The sequence below is a fragment of the Cricetulus griseus genome, chromosome 5 (assembly GCF_003668045.3).
Source record: "Cricetulus griseus strain 17A/GY chromosome 5, alternate assembly CriGri-PICRH-1.0, whole genome shotgun sequence".
Lineage (NCBI taxonomy): Eukaryota > Metazoa > Chordata > Mammalia > Rodentia > Cricetidae > Cricetulus > Cricetulus griseus.
The window spans coordinates 192,090,439-192,113,245 of record NC_048598.1 but is presented as its reverse complement, the minus strand read 5'-3'; the positions used below and the strand labels follow the sequence as shown (position 1 = coordinate 192,113,245).

General features: G+C 41.9%; 1 protein-coding gene across 1 annotated transcript in view; it reads left to right on the top strand.

The window, feature by feature from the left end:
- Positions 1–22,807, top strand: part of Dnah11 (dynein axonemal heavy chain 11) — a 298,245-nt gene that overhangs the window by 125,180 nt on the left and 150,258 nt on the right. Inside the window, exons 35-42 of the mRNA XM_027416426.2 lie at positions 560–676; positions 7,145–7,283; positions 10,695–10,787; positions 12,793–12,987; positions 14,288–14,365; positions 16,427–16,559; positions 19,640–19,767; positions 21,066–21,214. Coding sequence (XP_027272227.1) covers positions 560–676; positions 7,145–7,283; positions 10,695–10,787; positions 12,793–12,987; positions 14,288–14,365; positions 16,427–16,559; positions 19,640–19,767; positions 21,066–21,214 — 1,032 coding nt within the window. The remainder of the gene's footprint in view (positions 1–559; positions 677–7,144; positions 7,284–10,694; positions 10,788–12,792; positions 12,988–14,287; positions 14,366–16,426; positions 16,560–19,639; positions 19,768–21,065; positions 21,215–22,807) is intronic.

The window sequence follows — 22,807 nt, the reverse complement described above, 5'->3', positions numbered from 1 at the left end:
TGAGCTCTGAGTTCAGCAGAGCCCACTGTCCTGCTGTCCTGACCCCCACACTGTCCTGCTGTCCTGACCCCCACACTGTCCTGCTGTTCTGACCACCACACTGTCCTGCTGTCCTGACCACCACACTGTCTTACCTTGCCGGGATGCTTAGTAGAGGCCTGCTTAATAATGGGGAGGGCAGGTAAGTAAGCTAACAGATGAACTGGGCAGGGAGTCCCTTTCTCCTTTCAGCATGGACATTCTCTGTGTAGTGTTCCATTTAAGGAACTGAAGGTAAATTCATTTCATTAAATGTTAAATAGTCAACTCTTCATTTTTCCATTTTAGGCTACGGGGAAGAAAAGCTTCCCATATTGTGATTCTGGAGGGGGAGGGAGGGTGTTTTTAATAAATGTGCTTCAAAACATTCAAAATGTGTGTGCTTATGAATCTTAAAGAAAATAACCCAGGACAAACAGCTTCCTAATACACATTTGCATTTTGCCGCGGTTTGCATTTGTCAATGTGCATTCGTGTTCAGTGAACACATTTAATTCCATCAACGTTCTCTTTATGGTAGATTTGTATTTCTTGGAGAGACTATCCCGCTGAAGCCGTCGGTTGGAATATTTATTACTATGAACCCAGGGTATGCTGGCCGAACTGAATTACCAGAAAATCTCAAAGCTCTGTTCAGGCAAGTGCTTGTCTTGCAGCTCACATCTGGCGCTCTTCCGCCACCTAACGTCGGTTTGCTCTGATAATGTGGCTAGTTTTCACCAGAGGATTTAATTTCCTACTTATCTTTCAGAGATCCCTCCGTACATAGATATAATAATAGTCTCCATGATAAATTCACCCGTGTGTATTGAAAGCAGCACTCAAATTAGTATAAAATCTATGTGGGAGTTCTAAGTATTTTAGTTTGTTTCATTGACATGTTTCATTGTAAGCAGAATTTTCACAAATTATAAAGTATTTGACAAATACAGAAATGTCTAAAGAGAAGTTATTTGCCACCTGGACATGAAGATGGTTAAATTTTTTCTAGTCTCTTCTATAATTTGTATTTTATAGAGTTGAGATATACTAGGGGTGGTTTTTATTTACTTTTGTTCTTGTGATATTTTGACATACATATTTTATCACATTGAAAATTCTTCAGAAATGTCATTTTACATAACTCGCAAATCATCCATCTCTCTTATGGCCAATCTATATTTTCTTTATCATCTTGTCTGGTTTGGCAAGCTTATTTTTGATTTTTAATGATACTAAAATAGCAAGCTATAAACACTATCCCTATTAACATTATTCTTGTTTCTAGTTATTATCCCAGAATAGATTGTGTGTGTATGCATGTGTATGTATGTGTGTGTATTCAAGTGTGTATGTTTGTGTGTGTGTCTGTATGTCTGTGTATGTGTGTGTGCGTGCGCATATGGAGGCCAGAGGTTAACAATGGGTGTCTTTCTCAATGCCCTCCAGCTTATTTTTTAAGGCAAGCTCTCTCACTGACATTGGAGCTGGCCAGTTCAGCTGGCAAGCCTCAGGGATCTCCTGTTTCCACCTCGGTGCTAGGATTGCAAGTGCGAGCTTCCTGGGCTAGCTTTTCCCTGAGTGGTGGAGATTGCACTCAGGCCCTCAAATTTATTTGGGTGCTAGGATTGCAAGTGTGAGCTTCCTCGGCTAGCTTTTCCCTGAGTGGTGGAGATTGCACTCAGGTCCTCAAGTTTATTTGGCAAACACTTTTATGACTGTGGTGGTTTGAATGAAAATGCCCCCACAGGCTTACAAGGAGTGACACTATTAGGAGGTGTAGCCTTGTTGGAGGAAGTATGTCTTATTCACTTCCTGCTGCCTGTGGATCCAGATACAGAACTACTCAGCTACTTCTCCAGCTCTATGTCTGCCTGCATGCCACCATGCTTCCTGCCATGATGATAAGTGAACTGTAAGCCACTACAATTAAATGTTTTCCTTTATAAGAGTTGCTGTGGTCACAGTGTCTCTTCATGGCAGTAAAACCCTAAGAGAATGACTAAGCTGCTCCCTGTTGAGGAATAATCTTTTTGTACACTGTGAAAATTTGCCATTCAGATTGGTTTATTAAAAAGCTGAACAGCCAATAGCTAGGCAGGAGGGCAGAGAGGATGCCTGGAAGGAGGGCAGAGGTGTGCAGAGTTGCCAGCCAGATGGAGAGGAAGCAGCATGGGCAGTAGAAAGTAAAATAAAGGTAATAAAGCCATGAGACAAAAAGTAGATTGATTAAAAAAATAGGTTAATTTAAGTTGTAAGAGTTACTTAGTAACAAGCCTAAGCTATTGGCTGAGATTTCATAATTAATAAGAAGTCTCTGTGTGGATAGAAAAATCCACCAACAGTTCCCCAAACCCCAGAATAGATTCTTAGATGTGAAATTGCCAGGTGATGATTAAAATACATTGTGGACCTACTCAGTCAACATACACACTAACAGCAGCCTGTATAGGAGAACCTGCAGGTGTGTCTCCAGTACCCGTTATGCTCATGTTATCTTGTCCATTGCTTCATTCAGGGGTAATTTGGTGTACTAACATGCCTCCACTTAAGTGAACAGCTGTAGAACAGCACAAACATTAAGACTGAGAGACAGTTCCTAAACTCTCAGGAGTAACCTTGCACCTCTTGGCAACTAATCCCTCTGCTCTACACGACTCTGTGATTAAGGATTACATTTATCTTTCTTGGAGGTCATGTCAATCCCAATCTTTTAAACTGTGGGCCATGACTCTTGAGGGGTTCAAGTAACTGAATGTGGTGTTAAGAAAAATTTGGCAACAGTAAAGAGTTTCTGAATGCTCAAGGCCAGAAATTAATTAGAATCCAATGGGTAAGGAATTGGAGATGTAGCTCTGTAAACTTCACTACAATCTTGGTTCTGAACACACAACAATCACCAGTGCTGCCCAAAACACCTTGGCTTAGATATTAGACTATTATGATGTGTGTTTTGTAGCACCTTAATATATGTACATAGTTTACTGCACTTGTGGAGACGTGGTTTAATTACAGAAAAGGAAGGCTTTGTTCCTATCATTATTCCTCAGCATTTTCCAAATTAGTATATCTTTGGATAGTATTTGGATAGGGTTCATTAGCTACCCAGCCTAGCCTATTAGACTAGTGTAGAGGACAGTAAGCCACACCTGCTAGAAACTGGCTACAGGTGTGCCTGATCATGCCTGTATGGGCATGGTCAAGGTGAGGTCAGGATGACGCATGATAGGTTTTTAAGGGGCTGCAAGGCATATGGGAGACCCTTCTCTATGGCCTGTCTGCCTTGCTGCTCCTGGAACACTCTGGCTTGCGTTTGGCTGGTGTTTATCTGAATAAAGATATCTTAACCTTATGGACTACAGATGGTCTCTTGTTATAGGCTAGTGCCAGTTCAGTGAGAGAACTTGTTTCAATAAAGCGGGGGGGGGGGGGGGAGGAGTTGAATGGTGTCTCAGGAATGACATTTTTTTGGCTTCCACACACATTGACATATATTCCATGTCCATGTGTGCTCACATGTACACAAACACACCCACAGTCTTTCAATGAGTTTTGGCTTGGGATTAGAATAGAATTTCCAACAGTTTCTAATGACTCTGAGCATGCTTTTGCTATTCTTATGATCTCAAAGCAGCGGCTCAGTATTGACGGTTGTACAGTCAATTATTGATCACCTCTGCAGGATGAAATAATAGCCAAAATGTAATTCTTTGTGTTAAAAAATATATATTTCAACATTATGTAAATTAGCTTTTATTTTTAATGAGTCCTAAAACTCTATGAATACCAAAGAATGGTTTTAGAATTGGTTTCCTTATGATTTATCATCAGTGAGTGTTTTGTTTGTTTACTTAGTCTGTATACCTGTAGACTAGGATAGAGTGTAATTCTCTAAGGCGAAAGGGAGAGTCTTGCTGCGATGAGCCTATACCCAATTTCCTTACTGCTCTCTGGCATCATCATCTGAACACTTTGGTTCTGAGATTGGCCCAAGCTTCTGTGCTGATCAGGAGTTGCTTTTAATCATAGAGTATTCCACTGTAGACGTATTAGAAGATGTTTGTCCATGCACCACCAGTCGATGGTCATTTTCAGTGATACCAGTCTACAGCCTTTGTGAATAGAGCTGCTATGAATGTGTGTGAAAATCTTTGCAAGAACATGTTTTCATTTCTTCCAGGTGTATATCTAAGACAGGTCATGTGGCAAATGTATGTTTTTACATAGAAAAAAAAATACTCAATGTTGCAAAAGCCATTGGACTCCTTTTACACTTTCACTACTAGTGAGTGAGAATTCCATTGTTTTATGTTCTTATCAAGATCTGACATCGCTAGCAATGTGGACATTGTGACATTTGTTGGCAAGTTTTACCTAATGTAATTGATCTATTATAGTATCATTATGAATTTACTTTGTATTTCCATGCAAGCTCATGGTCTTGAGTATTTTTTTTCATGTGTTTACTGGTCATTGTGTGTGTGTGTGTGTGTGTGTGTGTGTGTGTGTGTGTGTGTGTGTGTGTAGAATGATGTATATGCAGTGCCTTTATTAGATAACATTCAGTATAAAGTTTTTCTCTGATTTTGTGGCTTGCCATTTTGCAGTTTTTGTGGTGTCCCTCAAAGATAAATTTTCAAATATCATGAAGTATAATTTACCAACTTTTTTTTTTAAATATTCTAGTTAAGGAAACTTCCTTAGCCAAAGCTTGGGGTTTTTTAAACTTTGTTTTCTTTAACTGGTTTTGTTGTTGCTTCTTTTTAATGTTTTCTATTATTCTGTTAATTTATTGGACTAAATTAATTGACTTTCCAATGATAAGTAGCCCTTAAATCTTAACATTCCCGGGATAGACCTCATTTACTTCCCAGGCATTGTTTTTTATATGTTGTACTGAATTTAATATGCTATAATTTTGTTAGAGATTTTTAAAGTTCTGTTCTACAGAGGACATTGGCCTTCAGGGTTTGCTTTGTAATCGCTATCTTGATTTTGGCATCAGACTAATGCTGCTATCATGACATTAGTTGTTGAGCATCTGTTTTCTAAGACTGTATGGGACTAGTATTATGTATTGCTAAAGTATTTGATAGAAATAATCAGTGAAGCCATCTGGACCAGGATTTTTCTTCATGGGAATCTTTTCAGTAATGAGTTTCTTTAAGATGTGAAGTTATTGGGATTTTATTTCTCACTGGGCTAGTTTTGATGATCTATATCTTTTATGAAGTTCTTCCTGTTGTCTGGGTTAATGGGTGTTTTAGCATGTATTTGTCTATCATATTATCTGCAAGGATGTCCCGAATTTTGCACATGGTAGCAATAATTTGTGTTGTCTGGCTTCCTCTTGGCCCATAAGGATAATCTAATTGCTTAACTGTTGACTTTTAGGAGTTCTTTAGGATTGAAGTGTATCTTTTAACTACCTAGCATGCCTCCAAAAGAATTGAATGCCTCTTTAAACAGATTACAGATTACAAGAACATTTATAGTTTTTAGTGTTATTTCCTTTAATTCTTTAAAGCTTAAAATATGCTTATCCATTTTATATTTAATCAGAATTCATTTATGTTTTATTCTAATTTTATAGTATTACTTTAAAAATGTAATTCATATAATGGAAACTTCAGAAGGTAATACAAAATGAGTATTTAATTCTGTTCCTTAATGTTCATCAAATATTCTAACATCTCATGTGGAATGTTTTTCCCTCTTCATAATAGCAGCTTCCTCTAGCATAGTAATTCTAAGCCTCTTTTTTTTTTTTTTTTTTTTTTTTTTTTTTTTTTTTTTGAGCTAGAGAATACTACCCTAAACAGCTACAGGACATGTTTGTTTCAGAGCTGTGCACCACCCCAGTATTTCCACATTCCTGACACAATTTATTTCATGTACTTCTTTCATTTGGGAAATTTTTTCCATAAATTCTTTTTGACAGACTAACTGCGGGATCATTTGTGTTTTGATGTTAGTAATTGTGGCAGAGGTTCTTGCCCCACCTGGTCACACAGCCAATTAGCCTCAAATAAACACACAAAGACTCTTATTAATTTATAAACTGTTGGCCAAAGGCTGGGGCTTCTTACTGGATAGCTCTCTTTTAATTACTAACCCATAACTACTAATCTATGTCGTTCTACATGGTCTTATCTTACCAGAGAAGGCCTGGCATGTCCCATCTTCTCAGTCTCTACATGACGTCTCTCTCTCATGGCTTCTTTCTTTCCCCTTCCTCTTCCTCTTATAGCCCTGCCTATACTAGCTGCCTGACTGTTGGCCAATCAGTGTTTTATTCATCAACCAGTAAGAGAAACATATATCAGAAGGCAATCCCCCCATCAAGTAATAGCGTCAGGAATGTTTGAGGCTTGCTCCAGTTATCTCCAAAGTTCCCCACTCATCAAGAATGATGTGCCCTGAAGTATATATTGAAACTTCTAGGGAAATCTGCCAACCTGCACCTCTATGAAAGGCTGATATGAAGGCTTCTCACCTCTTGGAGTTGTTAGACTTGAGAGAGGACAGGGGGAGCCTTTAGCACCCTGTGTGGCATGAAATAAATGCACAGTACATTAGAGTGTGGCGGCCCCATGTTTTAGTTCCCAGCATAGTATTATTCCCTAGAATGTTTCCTGGCATCATGCTGTTTGACTTTTACCAGAATGCTGCCACTCGCCGCCGCAGCTAAAGGCTGGCCTCTTGTTCTCAACATCGCTGCCTCTCCTTGCCAGTGAGACCATAAACACTGAGAGTTAAGAGCCTGGGTGTACAACTGTGCAGCAGAGCACAGGGTCAGTGTGTCTGAAACCCTAAATTAAATCTTCAGCACCACCAAGCATACAAGACCAAACCCAACCAATCCAGAGGGAAGTTAATGTATTGCATTTTCTTTAAAGTTGTCCCTACCGACAGGCTTCTACATATCTGCTGTCTCATCATCTCCCTGGTGTCCAGAAGATGTGTTTTAGTTGAACTGCAGGGTTTTGTTACTTGTGATTTACAGAAGCCATTATGACCTGCTTAGGACTGGCACCAGTGTTGGTACAGGCTAATCGCTTGATTTAAGTGGTATACACATATGACCTTACCACATTTTAAACTCAAGCTCATATTTAAACTGTAGACCCTGTGCCATGGTGGCCCCTGACATTGAGCTGATCTGTGAAATCATGTTAGTGGCAGAAGGGTTTGTGGATGCACGATCATTGGCCCGGAAGTTCATTTCATTGTACACACTCTGTGAGGAGCTCCTGTCCAAGCAGGTGAGAACTCTTTGGTTATTATTATTTGGTTTTATATTACCTTAAAATAGATTTTTAAAAATATGGACGCTGAATAATTTGGCATTCAAATGACACTTAGACATTTGGAATGATTTCAGATTTCCTGTGGGATTTTCAAAAGGCATGTTTTCCGAATTTTCTTTTTTTCTGAAACTAAATTTCAGACATTTTAGCATGTGACATTTTACTTGTAGTCCATATTGCTTATTATCAATGGGCTATGAGATTTTCTATAAGCATTATTGATGCTCTAGTTATAAAGAAGATTTCATGTTGCCTTCATTTCTTGTAGAGGGGAAGGCAGAAGGGGTTATAAAAGTAAGGTGAAGCTGATTCTTGAAAATATTCTAGAAAAGTTGGTTTTTCTCATTGGTTTCTCATCCCTTCTTTGGAGATGTATGGGGCTTTGTTTATTTATCCTAATCTCCAGAATGGGTTAAGCTTACATTCTTTCTCCTCTTGTCACATGCTTCTTGCAAATTTGTGAAGCTGTCAATATAATACAAGTGTGTCACCTGCCGTCTTCTTAAGTTTAGCTTTGTGTGTAGTTTTGGACTTGTGATCTTTCACTAATTCCTTGTGACATTAGACTGCAGCTGTTAAAGTGGGGGTGTTAAAACACAAATACTTGCGCTGCTCAATGTATTAATCTTAACTTGCCCACTCTTAGGATGAGATCTGAAACCTGAGAGATTATATTGTCATTTCAAGAGCAGGCATTTGAGAAGGGAACTGTAATGCTTAATAAGATGGGAATGTACTGTACCACATTGCTGTATGCAAAAGCAGCATGCTACGTTGGGTATGATCTCAACTGATGATATGTTTTCTATACATGAAATGACCAGGAAAATAATCATAATCTTTAACAGTTTTCTCTGTAGAGTAAGGTTATTGGTATTTTCATCATCTGTTTTTAAATATAAAAGCTCCTTTAAAATTCCACTTAAATTTTATAGTGAAAGAATACACTACCCGTGTAAAATGAAACTGTTACCATGTCCATCACCAGAATAATATGTGAACATTTAGTGACCATCTACTATAACCACATAGTGTGTTTATTGATGAAAGTGACAGAAGGGTAAGACACAAAATAAATGAACCAAATACCCATGTGCTTTACTCTAAAGAACTTGGAGGTTCAATTGCATGAAGTAAAAACTGCAAGAAAGTAGAGAAGGAAAAGACCATCAGCATTCTCAAGAAGGGAAGGGCTCGTAGGATAGATGGCATCTGTTGTATTTGGTTTTGAGATAATGTCTTACTCCCAGCCTCCTGGCAATCTTCCCAACCTCCTGGGATTACAGGTGTATATGGCCTCACCCAGCTACATGAATTGCGTTTTACCTTCTCCTCAAGATTACCAGATGGGTGGTCACAGTCCTGTTGATGGATGTGGACATTTCTGAAATAACCCAGAATCCCGGGCTATTAGGTGGTAGGAAGCTGGTGTAAGCTGAGCTGGTTCTGACTCCCTCTCCAGGAATGGGGTACTGGGGGTCAGGAGGTGGGATGCTGGGGGTCCAGAGGCGGGGTGCTGGGGGTCAGGAGGCAGGATACTGGGGGTCAGGAGGTGGGGTGCCAGGGACCAGGCAGGACAGAGAGGAATTCCTGGTCTGGGTGCAGGAGAAAAAAAAAAAAAAAAAAAAAAAACCTTACCAAGAAAGGAGAGCTGGGCTAAGAGCAGAGCTCAGAGACATTTTCAAAGGGTGAGAGGAATTCAAAGAATCAGAGTGTTCCTGAACAAAGGAGTAAAATTGGGAGAGAATAGAAATGAAAAGATAGAGTTTTCTAGAATCAGTATTTATTGGATATTATTTTAGTAGTCGTCACACTATTTAAGTATTCAGGGGTTCCCTAAGGACTGAAGCTACAGAGTTTCTGCTGCATCCTCTCCTTTGGCATCATCTCTGTAAGGACAAGGCCATGACTTACCTAGTCTCTATGACAAGCAGACCTTTCTTTTCTTTCTCCAGCCCTAGTCTGTTTTTGTACTTGTAACTACAAGATGATCTCTACTATGACCAGTGATGACAATATATATATATATATATATATATATATATATATATATATATATTATCTGAGACTCTTCATGAGTCCATTATCCAGGTATGTTACCCCCAAAGACATACACAACTCTCTCTCTCCCTTTCTTCCCTCTCTCACAACTCTCTCCTCTCTCTCTCTCTCTCTCTCTCCTCTCTCTCTCTCTCACACACACACACACACACACACACAGACACCTCTGAACAAAAACATTCTCTATGCATCCCTTACCGTTATTATCGGCATCACACATGGGTGTTTTTAATTCCACTCTTCTCTGTTTTTATTACCAGCACAGATGACGGTCAAGACCTAATTTGGTTTTATTATCCACAAATGGATGAAATGGCCTGCTTATTCATGTATTTATCCACAAAGCATTCATTCCCACACGAACCATTTTACCCTTGTAACCATTCGTAAAGTAGATGGCTGCTTCCGGCTGCCTCTCTACAGATGCTGCTGCTGAGGCTTGGAGGAGAGGTGACCTGTCTGTAGGCACAGCTGAGAAACATTTGAGAGAAGAGTTGTGACCATGAGGATAGTAAATAGGGGACTAGTAACCCCAAATCAGTCATTTGGAGGCCAAGACTGTATATACCTTTAATTTCAGCAGAGGCAGGGTCTCTGTGAGTTCAAGGCCAGTCTGGCCTCCATAGAAAATCTCAGGACAGCCAGGGATGCACAGTGAAACCCTGTTTCAAACAAAGTCACTTTTGAATCAAGCTCTTATAATAGTTGTTTGCTGAGTACCTTACTATATACCAGGCAGAGGAGCTCTGCAGACTGAAGCAGATACACTATTCGAGGAGAGCAGAGGCAGGGGGATTCGTGGGGGATGAAGTGCGGACCTCAGAGAGATGTGGTTCAGAATAGAATTTTGTAATTTTTATTGTATTTAATGCCAGCACTGGGGCAGGGTTGGCTAAGTCACTAAGATAGAGAATGAGTGGCTCAACAATGATGGCTGGGCCTGTGTACGGTTGGTGCATGGGATGAGGGTGGTGGGGTGGGGGATGACAACACAACAGTTGAACCGGTCCAGACTGATTGAGGAAGAGGAGCAGAAGGATGAGATGGAGACCTGAGCAAAAGCTGCAATGAAATACTATAAAAGAGAGATCAGCTGGGGGAGGCTTGGAGGATGGCTGAAAGAGGTTAGACGAGGGCCCCAGAGACAAGGTTTTGTAAAAAAATCATTTGTTTTGCTTCCAGAATTAATTGTTATAACTCATAAAAACGTGTGTCTGTCTGAACTCTTTTGGCTTCCAGCTTTTACTTCTGGAATGAAGAGCTCATTCGGTTCCCAAGAAAGACATGCCTGTGCTTTAATTTTAGGATCACTACGATTGGGGACTTCGTGCTGTGAAGTCTGTCTTGGTTGTAGCTGGCTCCCTGAAACGAGGAGACAAAAATAGACCCGAAGACCAGGTACTGCAGTGCTAAGTGATGTTGCAGAGTGAGTGGCTAAATGGCTTCAGACAGACGGAAGCGTGTATCTGGCTGGGGAGGCACACATAGCCCCATTTAGCTAAAAACATCTATTCTTAATGTACAATATTTTAAGGGTTGGCATTTCATGTAAGTGGTCACAAGTGTTCCTGACCTACAGAGATGGGAACCTGGGAAGGAAAATGTGACTTTTTATGAGTGCTTTTGAAATATCAACCGCAAAAGGTATTTTTGACAGATATAATAAACTAGCTTAGTAATCACTGTTTGATTTCCTTTAAGGAAATGTTGAGGAACTCCAATAAATAAAGTTGGGTATTAATCCTGAAAAGTCAGTGAGCACACAGTCAGTCTACTGAGGCACAGAACACCCACTGTGTGGGGTGGGCTTGCAGACAAGAGGTTGACCCAGTGAGATGCACAGTAGTTGTGAAGCCACCAGAGAAGTTCTCTGTTTTCCTTCTAAGAGAGAAATGGTGACAGCACAGCAAGAATTACCCTTGTGTTGGAAAGGAACACGATAAAAGGTGCACATGGATGCATTCAGTGTCTCTTGAAATGTAGGAGGAAGCCAGATCCATCTAGAATGTTCTTTTCTCATGTTAAGGGACATTATTTGTCTTCAGTTTGCTAATCTGCATCTTCTTGGTCTACACCACATGCTTAGCCAGCATTTTCTTCCACTCCTTTATTCTGTTCTGTGGTGAGTATCTATGGAATGGGTAGCTCTTATATAATTTATTCTGATGTTTGAGTTGCTGCTTTTAAGGTTTGACATCTACTTCAGTTTCTAATCAGTGTGAATCAAAAGCCCACCGACTAAAGCGAGTCACATGCATTTCTTGTAATTGCAAGGTGCTTCCAGACAATGGGATCTGATAGGCCCGCTCAACTTAGAGTCTGGGCTTGTTGAAGGCAAGAGATGGTTGCAGAGGCATTCTGAAGATAGAACACTTACCCAGGGAAGGGCAGGCCTGCTTTCTCATCTTATTTTGAGGCCCATCCACAGTCACCTTGCATGTTCCACTAACCTGAAAGCATTTACCTCCCTGTGTATAGAAAGCAGTGATGAGGGAGGTCCTTCTATATATATGTTTCTCTTATTGCTTGGTGAATAAAACACTGTTTGGCCAATAGCCAGGCAGAAAGCATAGGCGGGACTACCAAACCAGGAGAAGGCTGGGGAGAGGAAGGCAGAGAGGAGACACCATGTATAGACTGGGAAGATAAGGCCATGTAGAAGTACATAGATTAGAGAGAGCTAGCCAGTAAGAAGCCCTAGCCATCGGCCAACAGTTTATAATTAATATAGCATCTGTGTGATTATTTGGGGCTGAAGGGTGGCAGACCTGGTAGCACAGAAACATCTGTCTTCAGAGCAATGCTTTCATCTCAGAGTTAAATAAAAGGGTTGAAAATGGTTGTTAGGGTACTGGAGAGAGGGCTTGTCAGCTAAGAGTGTGTTCCACTCTTCTAGAAGACCTGAGTTTCATTTCCACTACCCTGATTGGGCAGCTTACAATTGCCTATACCTCCAGCTCCATGGTCCTTCTGCCTTCTCTGGGTATATTCATTCTCTCTCTCTCTCTCTCTCTCTCTCTCTCTCTCTCTCTCTCTCTCTCTCTCTCCCTCTCCCTCTCTCCCTTCCCTCCCTCCCTCCCTCTCCCTCTCTCTCCCTCCCTCCCCTCCCCCTCTCAATAAAAACACGTTCTTTTAAAAGATGTGTTGTTATCTCAGTAAGTATTTGTTAGAGTTTGAATTGGCTTTGAAAAATTACACTTAATTTTAAATGGTACACAACATAGAAATTATACATCTTAGGGTAGCACAACCATTTCAATGTTTAAATCAGATTAAGCGTCTGTCTCTTCAAACATCAATCATTTATTTGCCATCAAAAAGAAACTTTCAAAGTTTCCTCCTTCAGCTTTTGAAGTGTGCTGTGCTGCCTTGAGAACTGGTGTTCTTCTGTCTTCTGTCCCAGGTGCTCATGAGAGCTTTAAGAGACTTCAATATGCCTAAAATCGTGACTGATGATGTCCCAGTGTTTCTGGGCCTGGTTGGCGACCTGTTTCCAGCCCTGGATGTGCCTCGGCAGAAGAAACCACACTTTGAGCAGATGGTCAAGCGGTCCACCCTGGAACTCCGCCTGCAGCCTGAAGAAAGCTTCACCCTCAAAGTAAAAGACCTACTGACTGTTGATGGCAGGCCATGCGATTGGTACCCAAACCATTAGCTATATTGCAGGGCTTTAACATCATTCTATTAAATACTTTCAAGAATTTCACATCACATTCAGCTAAAGAACATGTAAGCAAATGCTTCAACATCTAGTCCCTTTCATCAAGGACTTAAAAGCATAAAAAAATGACTTCCACAATTCTAAATATGGAAGCCATACTTTTTAATTAATTACAAAACTTCTTAGTAACACACTACAAATTCTTATTGTGCTCTCTCTTCCTCTACCTCACAGAATACTGAAAGTAAAATGTTCAGTGTATTTTTGTAGGGGGAGAGGTATGTCAGCATGCATGACAGGAAGGCACTGTCTGACGTATCCAAAGCTGTGCCCGGGCAGAGCTGCGTTGTGGTCAGTGAATACACAGGCAATGATGCGTAATAAGTCTGTGTTTCAGGTAGTTTATGTGATGGGACTCATTACTCCCCTGTGAGTCATGATTGCTATACATCATTTCTGCTGAAATCTCTGTGAAGAGTCATTGATTTTATGAGCAACTCTTCATGCCCTCCACTAAGCACCACATAAAGTTATGAAATAGGGACTGGGGCGGTGGCTCAGCAAGTGAGAGGACTTGCTGCACAAACACAAGGACCTAAGGACCTAGGTTTAAATCCACCTACCCATGTGAGAGTCGGGTGTGACTGTGCGTGCCTTTGTCCCAGTGTTGATGGGGTACAGAGACAGGTAGGTTCAGGTAACTCATTATTCTCTAGAGCAGCATTTTTCAATGTGTTGAGTCTTGACCCCTTTAGGAGTCACATATCAGATATCCTGTACATCAGACATTTACATTGCAATTAATAACAGTAGCAAAATTATAGTCATGAAGGAGCAACAGAATGGTTTTCTGGTTGAGTGGGGGGAGTCACCACAACACGAGGAACTGTGTTAAAGTGTCACAGCATTAGGAAGGTTGAGAACCACTGCTCTAGAGAATAAAGTAGGATAGAGCAGGAAAGCCAGCATTAACCTCTGACCTCCACATATATGCATGCATCTGCACCTCACAATTGATGATGATAATGATGACGATGACAATGATGGCTTTGTTCTATTCTCCCTTCTGTATTTTATGTGGGAAACCCACAAGAAGCTATACTGTGAACTTACAGTCCATTTTCCCATATGTCAGCAGGGACTGACTAGGATTTGAGGAGAACACTAAAATGAGTAAGTTTTGACTTTTGGTCACTCAGTCATGAAAGAGCCCGAGTGACAGGCTGTCTGTGTGCAGGTTGTCCAGCTTGAAGAGCTCCTGGCTGTGCGACACTCCATCTTTGTGGTTGGAAATGCAGGCACAGGGAAGAGTAAGGTAGGATAACTCGTGTTGTACCTTTTAGCCTTGGAAGACTCTTCTTGGGGTGGGGGGGCAGTGAGCTTCAGTGTTATTTGGGGTTCCCTTCAACGAAGCATTGAGTTAGAATCTGAAATCTACTGTTGCTCATCAGACACTGTTATCTTTTATATTGGTGAAATAATGTAAAATGGACATAACACACACACACACACACACACACACACACACACACACACACACACACACACACGGAATAATAGATTGAGCCAGAGACTAGACTTTCCACACACAGACAGACAGCATTCTGCTGTATTCAGGCCTGCACCTGCATGCTCACACCTGGCCTCTTTGCCAAGGGTGAGAGTGTTCAGCCTGAGTGAGCCACCTGGCTTGTGAGACTTGATGAGCACTGCCTACCTTTATCAAAACAACCTTCTTGTTTCTCTGGGGTCATCACAAATCCTCCTTCCCACATCATTAAGAAAACAAGTGCAAATAATTCCCCTCATTCCTTCAGAGATAGAGTCTTCCCACAGGGCCAAAACAAAGCTTCAAAAGAAAAGAAAGTGGCGGCACCCACATTTTTGAGGTCCCTATTGTGCACTGGGCTAGGTGCATTGTGTGTGATTTTCCTCATCGTGTTGAGATGCCATGCCCACCTAATGTTATTAGGCCCCATTTTTAGTTCACTGCTTGGTTCTGTTTGGCCTTCTTGACAGTCCTGGCAGCACACTTATTTTCTTGGTTGGCAGACGGTGTATGCAGAGCTGTGTGCCTTCCCATTCAGGATGCTTGGGTATAAACACACTTGGTGGCCAACCTCTAAAAATAATCAGAATGGGCAGATGAGTTCTGCAGCATGCTGCCCGCAGCACTTGCCAGTCCTCAGAGCTGAACCCAAAATGGGAAACAATCACTGATGGTGGCTGTGTGTGGAGATTTTTCTAGTGAGAAATGTAATCATCGCAATATTAAAGTAGATTACTGATAGACCTATAATTACTTTGTTAGTGTAACTTTCAGATGTAGGCCATGGTTCATGGAAGGATAAAATTAAATTCTGTAATTTCTAGTAGATTAATGGTTTCTAAAAATATAAGCTGCATATTCCTAAGGCATTTCACTTCTTTCCTCTACTCTTCACCTACTCTGTGCTGTTCAACACATACTTAGGCTGACATAAGCAGGACCATGTTATTTGCCCACTCACCATCCTAAAGTGGATGGCAATATCTAACCAGCCCTTTGGAACCCCTAGGATTGGCAAGGACGATAAATATTTAAAACAGCAAGCTTGGATTTTCCTGGAAAAGTAAAGGACAACTAGAACAGATATTCGGGTCAGTTAAATAGATACCTACCTAGTGAGGTCTTCTTCAGGCTTCTTTTGTTGATTAGCTAGTCTCCAAGCACCCATGACACTATACCCTGGGCATTTGCTTTGATGCTGTCCGGGGCACTGACACCTGTGGAGCCCTGCCCCTGGCCTCTGCCCACTAGATGCCAGTAGCACAGCTCTAGTTTCCCCAAGAACCACACCCTCTGAAGGTTCACTCACTGCTCTGTCATTGGGCCTTGAAGGATGTCTATACCAGCATTGTCGTCATCCCCGAGTTCTTGTTGGAAATGCACACTTCGGGACATCCCTCAGTCTGCTAAGTGTTAAGCTCTGGGAGGGCTTCAGCAATCCATGTTGACAGCTTCTGGGAAATTCTGAGATGGACTAAACGATGCTTGCAGAGTGACCTCATGAACAGAAATGCTCACACACGTTCATGTATAGTTTAAGATCTCAAACTCACTCTATGTCCATAGCTAATTATCTTAGCTAATAAAGCAGCTTCCTCTCATCTAAATGCCTCTGAGAATTGGGTGAACTGATTCTGTCACCCTAAGCATCCATGGGATTGAATTTTACCAGATGAAGATGAGATGTACCCATGTCCACCTTTCCTGCTTTCACCATCGCACACAGGCTATCCAGTGGCACAGGGTGAGTTAGGAGAATGCGTTGTCAATCTTTCACTGTCGGTTTAGCCAACTTTTACATTAATTTTCTTGGCTCACTTGTCCCAGATTTTGAGAACACTGAACAGAACATATGTTAATATGAAACAGAAACCCATTTGGAGTGACTTAAATCCCAAGGCTGTGACAACAGATGAACTCTTTGGTTTCATACATCATGCTACCCGAGAATGGAAAGACGGCAAGTACTGTTACCCTTTTAGCATGCTCAAAAAATGTCTTTTTCTCTATCTCCTTTTAGAAATCTGTCTTTCAGTATAAGCCATAGCCATACTTACAGATCCTGGTCATTGTAGGGATTCAGGCATTATGCTGGCCTGCCCCTGTCACCCTGTCAGCACAGGTGCAAAGGACCCCTTTAGAAGAAAGACCTCCACCCACTTAAGCTCTTTCTGCTCTCTCTTCCCTGTCCTCTCTTTCCCATGTTTCTCCTGGGGCAGACAGGACTTTTCATGTCTCCTTCTTCTCTTCTGTCCTCTCTCTGTGTGTCTTTGTCTCTTTACCTCTTTCCCTCCCCCACCCCACCCCCACCCTTTCTTCCCTTTCTAACAAAACTTCTCACTAAGCTCTGTCTGCCTGGCCTGTTTGTCCCCTGCCTAGGTCACCCTCACTTGACATGGAATCCTCCAAGGTTCACCACACTTTATCATAACAGTCATAGTCACAGATTTTGGTTATAGTCACACATTTTGGTCATAGTCACAGATTAACTGTATTTTGATGCACTCGGAAGTACAGCTGGTCACATGGCCTGTAGAACACTCAAACTCAAGCAAGGTTCGAGGAAATGCTTGTTTGCATTGGCAGGTCCCTGCTCAGAGATGTGTGTTTTACTCACACCAGGGATAGCAGGGCTCCTTGTAAATCAGGGAGAAGTCAGCATGAATGCCCCATTGCTAAAGTTCCCAGGATGAGACACTGACTGAACTCAAGTTGGCATCACAGTCGTCAAACACAGAAGGCAATGGGCTATGCTTCCTGTCTGGAAATTGAAAACATTTTGAGCATTAAGTTTGTGGGTTCTGAATATTTCAGATGTTTGGTTTTTGGAGTAGTGATATCTGGCCAGTGACACCAATGCAGATGTCCCAAAATCACTGAGAGTTTGAAATCGGAAACACTTCTAACCCCAAGTTTTGGGGTAAGGGACATTCAAGCTGTGTCTAGGGATAAGCACATGCTTTTGTTTGAGGCCCTTTTTAACTTCCCATTTCTAACCAGTGTGCCAATCTTGGTGAATCTTGGTGCCCTCTCACTCTGAGTCCTCTGCTAACTGCACAATAGATCAATATATACTATAGTCACCATCTTCAATATATAGACTTGTATATATTGAATATATATTGAATATGTATATATATTAAGTATACACACACACACATATATTGTGGTGACTCGTACCTACAATCCTAGTACTCAGAAGACTACACAATAATAGATCAATAGATACTGTAGTCACCATCTTTAATATAGGGATATGTATATATCAGATATATATTAAATATACATATGTACATATACATTATATACTGCCTGTGCTGACTTGTGCCTGCATTCCCAGCACTCGGAAGGCTGAAGGTTTACAGTGACCTCAAGGCCAGCCTGCATTATATGTGAGTTCTAGGAAAGGTCGGGTTACAAACTGAGACCCTGTGGGTAAATGAAAGAAAGGTGTGGGGAGAGTAAATGAGAACATGGGGGAGAGGAAAAGAAATAAAGAGAAAAGGAAATGTATGTCAAATGTCAGTGTGTCTCCACAGATCAGTGGAAGCCACCCTCTTCCTGGTGTCCCAGCACTTTGCTTAGATATGGAAGTCTGAACCTGCGTCAAGGTGCTACTTCCTGGCTTTCAGATTTCGGGGTGCCCATTACTCTAGGGTCCCTTCTTTCATGGCATACAAGATTAGTGATTATGTCTCCACTCACCTCTAGCCTCATTTCCTGTGCTCAGCACTTCTGGTTACCTCTCCTCTTCCCAAACCCTGCTGTTGCAAGACTCTTCTATCCAAGTCTTGGCACTGGATGCCCCCACCTTCCAGGCACTGTTCTTCCTGAGGATACCTATGGTTTGCTCACTTGCTGAATAAAGTTTGTCAGGTGCCACCTAGAGGACCTGCTTTGCAGTCCAACTCACCGGGCATTTTCCATCCTCTTACCTCATGATCACTGCATCATCTGTTGGGCACTTTTTGCAACCTTTACCTATCTATGGTCTGTTTTTCATGAAGGATTGTAGAAGATATAAAGTCATTGTCACCATACTGGGAAACCTGTGAAAGCTGCTTGAATTGAAAACCATCAGAAAAGCTGCTGACTTCTATTTCAGTCATGGTGGCCAGTTTTACTCACTGCTGTTTTTTGGTTTTTGTTTTTAATGATTGTTCCTTTGGTTTTTGGTTTTTAGAGACAGGATTTCCCTGTGTAACAGCCCTGGCTGTCCTGGAACTCACTCTGTAGACTAGACTGGCCTCAAACTGCCTCCCAAACCCAGCTGTGTTTTTTTTGTTTTTTGGTTTTTTTTTTTTTTTTTTTTTTTTTTTTTTTTTTTTATACCAAAGACTTCACAGAGGAATTCTCCATGGGACCACTGAGGCAGGTTTGCTGAAGTTTGAAAAGCCAGCACCTATAAAATGTTGCCTGAACACACAGACATGTGATAACAGCAAAAAAGAGTGCTTTTTCTGCATCTCAAGTCACAACAGCCTAACATAGTTCTCGTGAATGGAGCTGCAAAGTAGATGGATAGCCCTTTGAAGCATGGGGTTTCAAAATATGTACCTTGAATAATGTAATAGAAAAATGGAGTAATATAAAAATATAATAAAAACGGTGAACTGTGCTAGGCAGTCTAAGATAGATACTGATATGTGTGTGAAAAGGTATGGTGTCTTCACTTGCTGTAAGTTTTCAGTTTATGTTCATAACTGCCCATAAATCTCAGTAATGGTTCTTCAAGGAAGACATTTTCCTATGCATGACGGGTGGGAAAGCTCACTTATCGAAGGTAAGGACCCTCCCCTGGAGGTGGAACTAGCCTGTTTGTAAGTAGTGGAACTAACTGGATATAGAGTCTACCTAGAAAGCTCAGAAAGAGCCTGTTGTATGCCGTGCATGAGAAAGAGGCCATTGTATGCCACTCATGAGGAAGAGGTAACAACTCCCTTTTATTTAGCTGGTAAAGGAGCTTCTAGGAGAAATAAATGTATTTTTGAGACAAACAGCCCTCAGCTGTATTAGCGACATTTGTTCCGTCTTTAACAGGTATCCTCTCATCCATTCTGCGAGAGCAAGCAAATCTCAGGCATGACGGGCCAACCTGGATTGTCCTGGATGGGGACATTGACCCCCTGTGGATCGAATCCCTGAACACAGTCATGGATGATAACAAGGTGAATGAACAACTCTGCAGTGCCTCTCCAACGCCCAACATCCCAACGCCCAACATCCCAACATCCCAACATCCAACACCCAACACCCAACACCCAACATCCCAATGCCCAACATCCCAACACCCAACACCCAACGCCCAACATCCCAACATCCCAACACCCAACACCCAACACCCAACACCCAACGCCCAACATCCCAACACCCAACACCCAACACCCAACGCCCAACATCCCAACATCCCAACGCCCAACATCCCAACATCCCAACGCCCAACATCCCAACATCCCAATGCCCAACATCCCAACACCCAATGCCCAACATCCCAACACCCAACGCCCAACATCCCAACATCCCAACCCCCAACATCCCAAGGGCATTGAGAAGGCCATTCAACTGCTAGTGTCAGCAATCTCTTGTACTCCTTAACATAGCATTTTTTTATATAATCACTATTTTGATGATGTTTTCCTCATAATTTATAGTTACAGAATTTGAGAGAATATGTTTCCCTTGTCTCTGAATTGAATTACCTTTCATGAAAGTTAGGTACACAGATAAGAATTCAGTGTATTTGCCTTATTGTTTTCTAAGAGCCAATCATTAAATCCTTATATCTTATGTAGTCTGATTAAATATTGAATACATAGACAACAAAAGAATGATTTTGTGCCCTATGATGACTGATGAAACATGGTAATGCAAATTAAGTTGTTCCTATGGCTACAGATTATGTTTAAATGCTTTTCCAACCCTGTTGTGTGGTTGTCCTGGGAACAGCAAAGACAAGAGGTCCCACGTGATATCAAAAGAGCAACACAAGGCCTATTGTTGGGGCAGGAGAAAGAAATTGGGAACCAACATAACTGCAAGGTAGCATCAATGACCACCTTAGCAGCAGGCACTACTTTCTGAATGAAGACACTTTATCAGGAAACAGAGGTCTGGGGCTTTCATACCTATACAAATGACTATAGGACACTTGGTAACTGCAGCGTTGTAGATTCTTAAGATTTACTTACTGTGGAATTCAGGTCCTTTGGGAGTCTACTTACATTTGGGTCTGTAACAGTTACTACTGCTTCTGGAGGATTGGCTGTCATGAGTCCATTAAGGCAAATTTATTCCTTAAGGATTCAGCCAGACTGCTTCTGGGTAGGCTCAGATTTCAGTTGAGATGAGTCTGCCTGTGGCTGCCCTACTAAGGACATTACTAATTGTGATGGTCTGTTGGCTGCTGTTTTGGCTCCTGGTGGCAGGCAGCTCATCTCTGACAACCACTACATGCTGCTCATTGCAGGTGCTGACCCTCGCCAGCAATGAGCGAGTAGCCCTCACATCCTCCATGAGGCTTCTGTTTGAGACCCATCACCTGAGGACAGCCACCCCAGCCACTGTCTCCAGAGCTGGCATTCTGTATGTGAACCCACAGGATCTGGGCTGGAATCCGTGAGCATTCCCTTCTTTTCTTACTTTTTGTTTTTTATCATGAAAACGCATGTGACATAAACTTGATTGTGTTACCATCAACGGGGACAAAGATGAGTGTCAGAGAGTGTATAGACATGGTTGTACCACAGCCGCCGCCACCACCAGCCATCCGAAGAACTTTCCCCATCTTCCCCGATGGAGACTCTGCCTGCTAGGAAGGAACTCCCGTTTCTCCCTTGCCTGAGTTCCCTGCCTCTGCCTCTCAGGTACTGGGATGATGTTATAAACACAGACCTGCAGATCCACATTGCTCTTCAAGGCCCAGCTTCAGTTCCTTAGGGACAATCTCAGGATTGCTAGATCAAATGCTAGTTCACCTTTTAATCTTTCAGGAACTGGTATCACATTTAACCACAGTGGCTGTACCATGTTACCTCCCTACTGGTCCCGTACTGTGACCTTGCCAGCACAGTCCTCCTTTCTTTTGTTCTAGGTTTCCTCACTGTCTGTATTTCTAAGAGCCTCACTGAGTGGTGTGAGGCGGTATATGACTGTACTTCCACACTCAGGTTTCCCTGGTGGCTAGTACTCTGTAGGACATTTTCTGTGTGTGTGTGTGTGTGTGTGTGTGTGTGTGTGTGTGTGTGTGTGTGTGTGTGTGTGCTCACACATACGCTAAGTGTTTGCATGTCTATGAGAAAGGTCTCTGTGTGACTCCTGTGTCCATTCTCTAACCACCTGATCTTGAATTTTATTTATTTATTTTAACCTCAGTTAAAGTGATTTGAAGAATACATTGCTAATTAAATGTCAGGCTCATGGCATTAATTTAAAGGTAATTAGATTAGCACCCAGGTGTCTTGAGTCATTTTTACCTACAGATTATCTTGATTGCACACATTGAAAATATTTAATGCTCAGTACACATGCGTCGAATAAAATGAACAAATGATCATTCATATGGAGCTCTTGGATAAATAAATTGTTTTGTTAGCATTTGCATGTCTGTTCGAGTAACACAAACATATATGTAAATGGTGGAAATGCTGCATTCAGAGCAAGGGTTGTATCTCTTGCTTAGATCACACCTCTCAGTTCCTGTGTGGTTGTGTGTCTCCCACAGTGTTCTTACTCTGAGAACCTCTCTGCTGGGCAGGTGACCAAGGGCTCCTACAGCAGGCCCCTCTATACAGCCCTCTCACCTTGTCTCTGCCCCAGACACTGTTCCATGTAACCACATACCTGGGCTCCCTGCCTCCTGGCTTCTGGTTTCTTTGGCTCATGAAGAACCTTAGCAGGGAATGAGAGGGAGAGATGAGAGCAGGATGGATCAGGCTCTTTCCTGATCCCTCCCCAACAAGGTCCCATTGGGATGGCTGTGGAGCTCAGCTCAGTAGCTCTTCTGTGATTCTCCTGAAACTGCCTTCTCTAGGTCCTGCCCGTCATCAGTTCCCATGTCCCAGCATTCCTTGCTTTCAGCCTGTGCTAATGAGTGTCCTCTCACTGTTGCTGGAGTTTCTTTCCAGCCTGGTCCCAAAGCCACTTTGCCCCAAATAAACACATGGATGGATGCTATATTAATTGTAAAACGGTTGGCCGATGGCTAGGGCT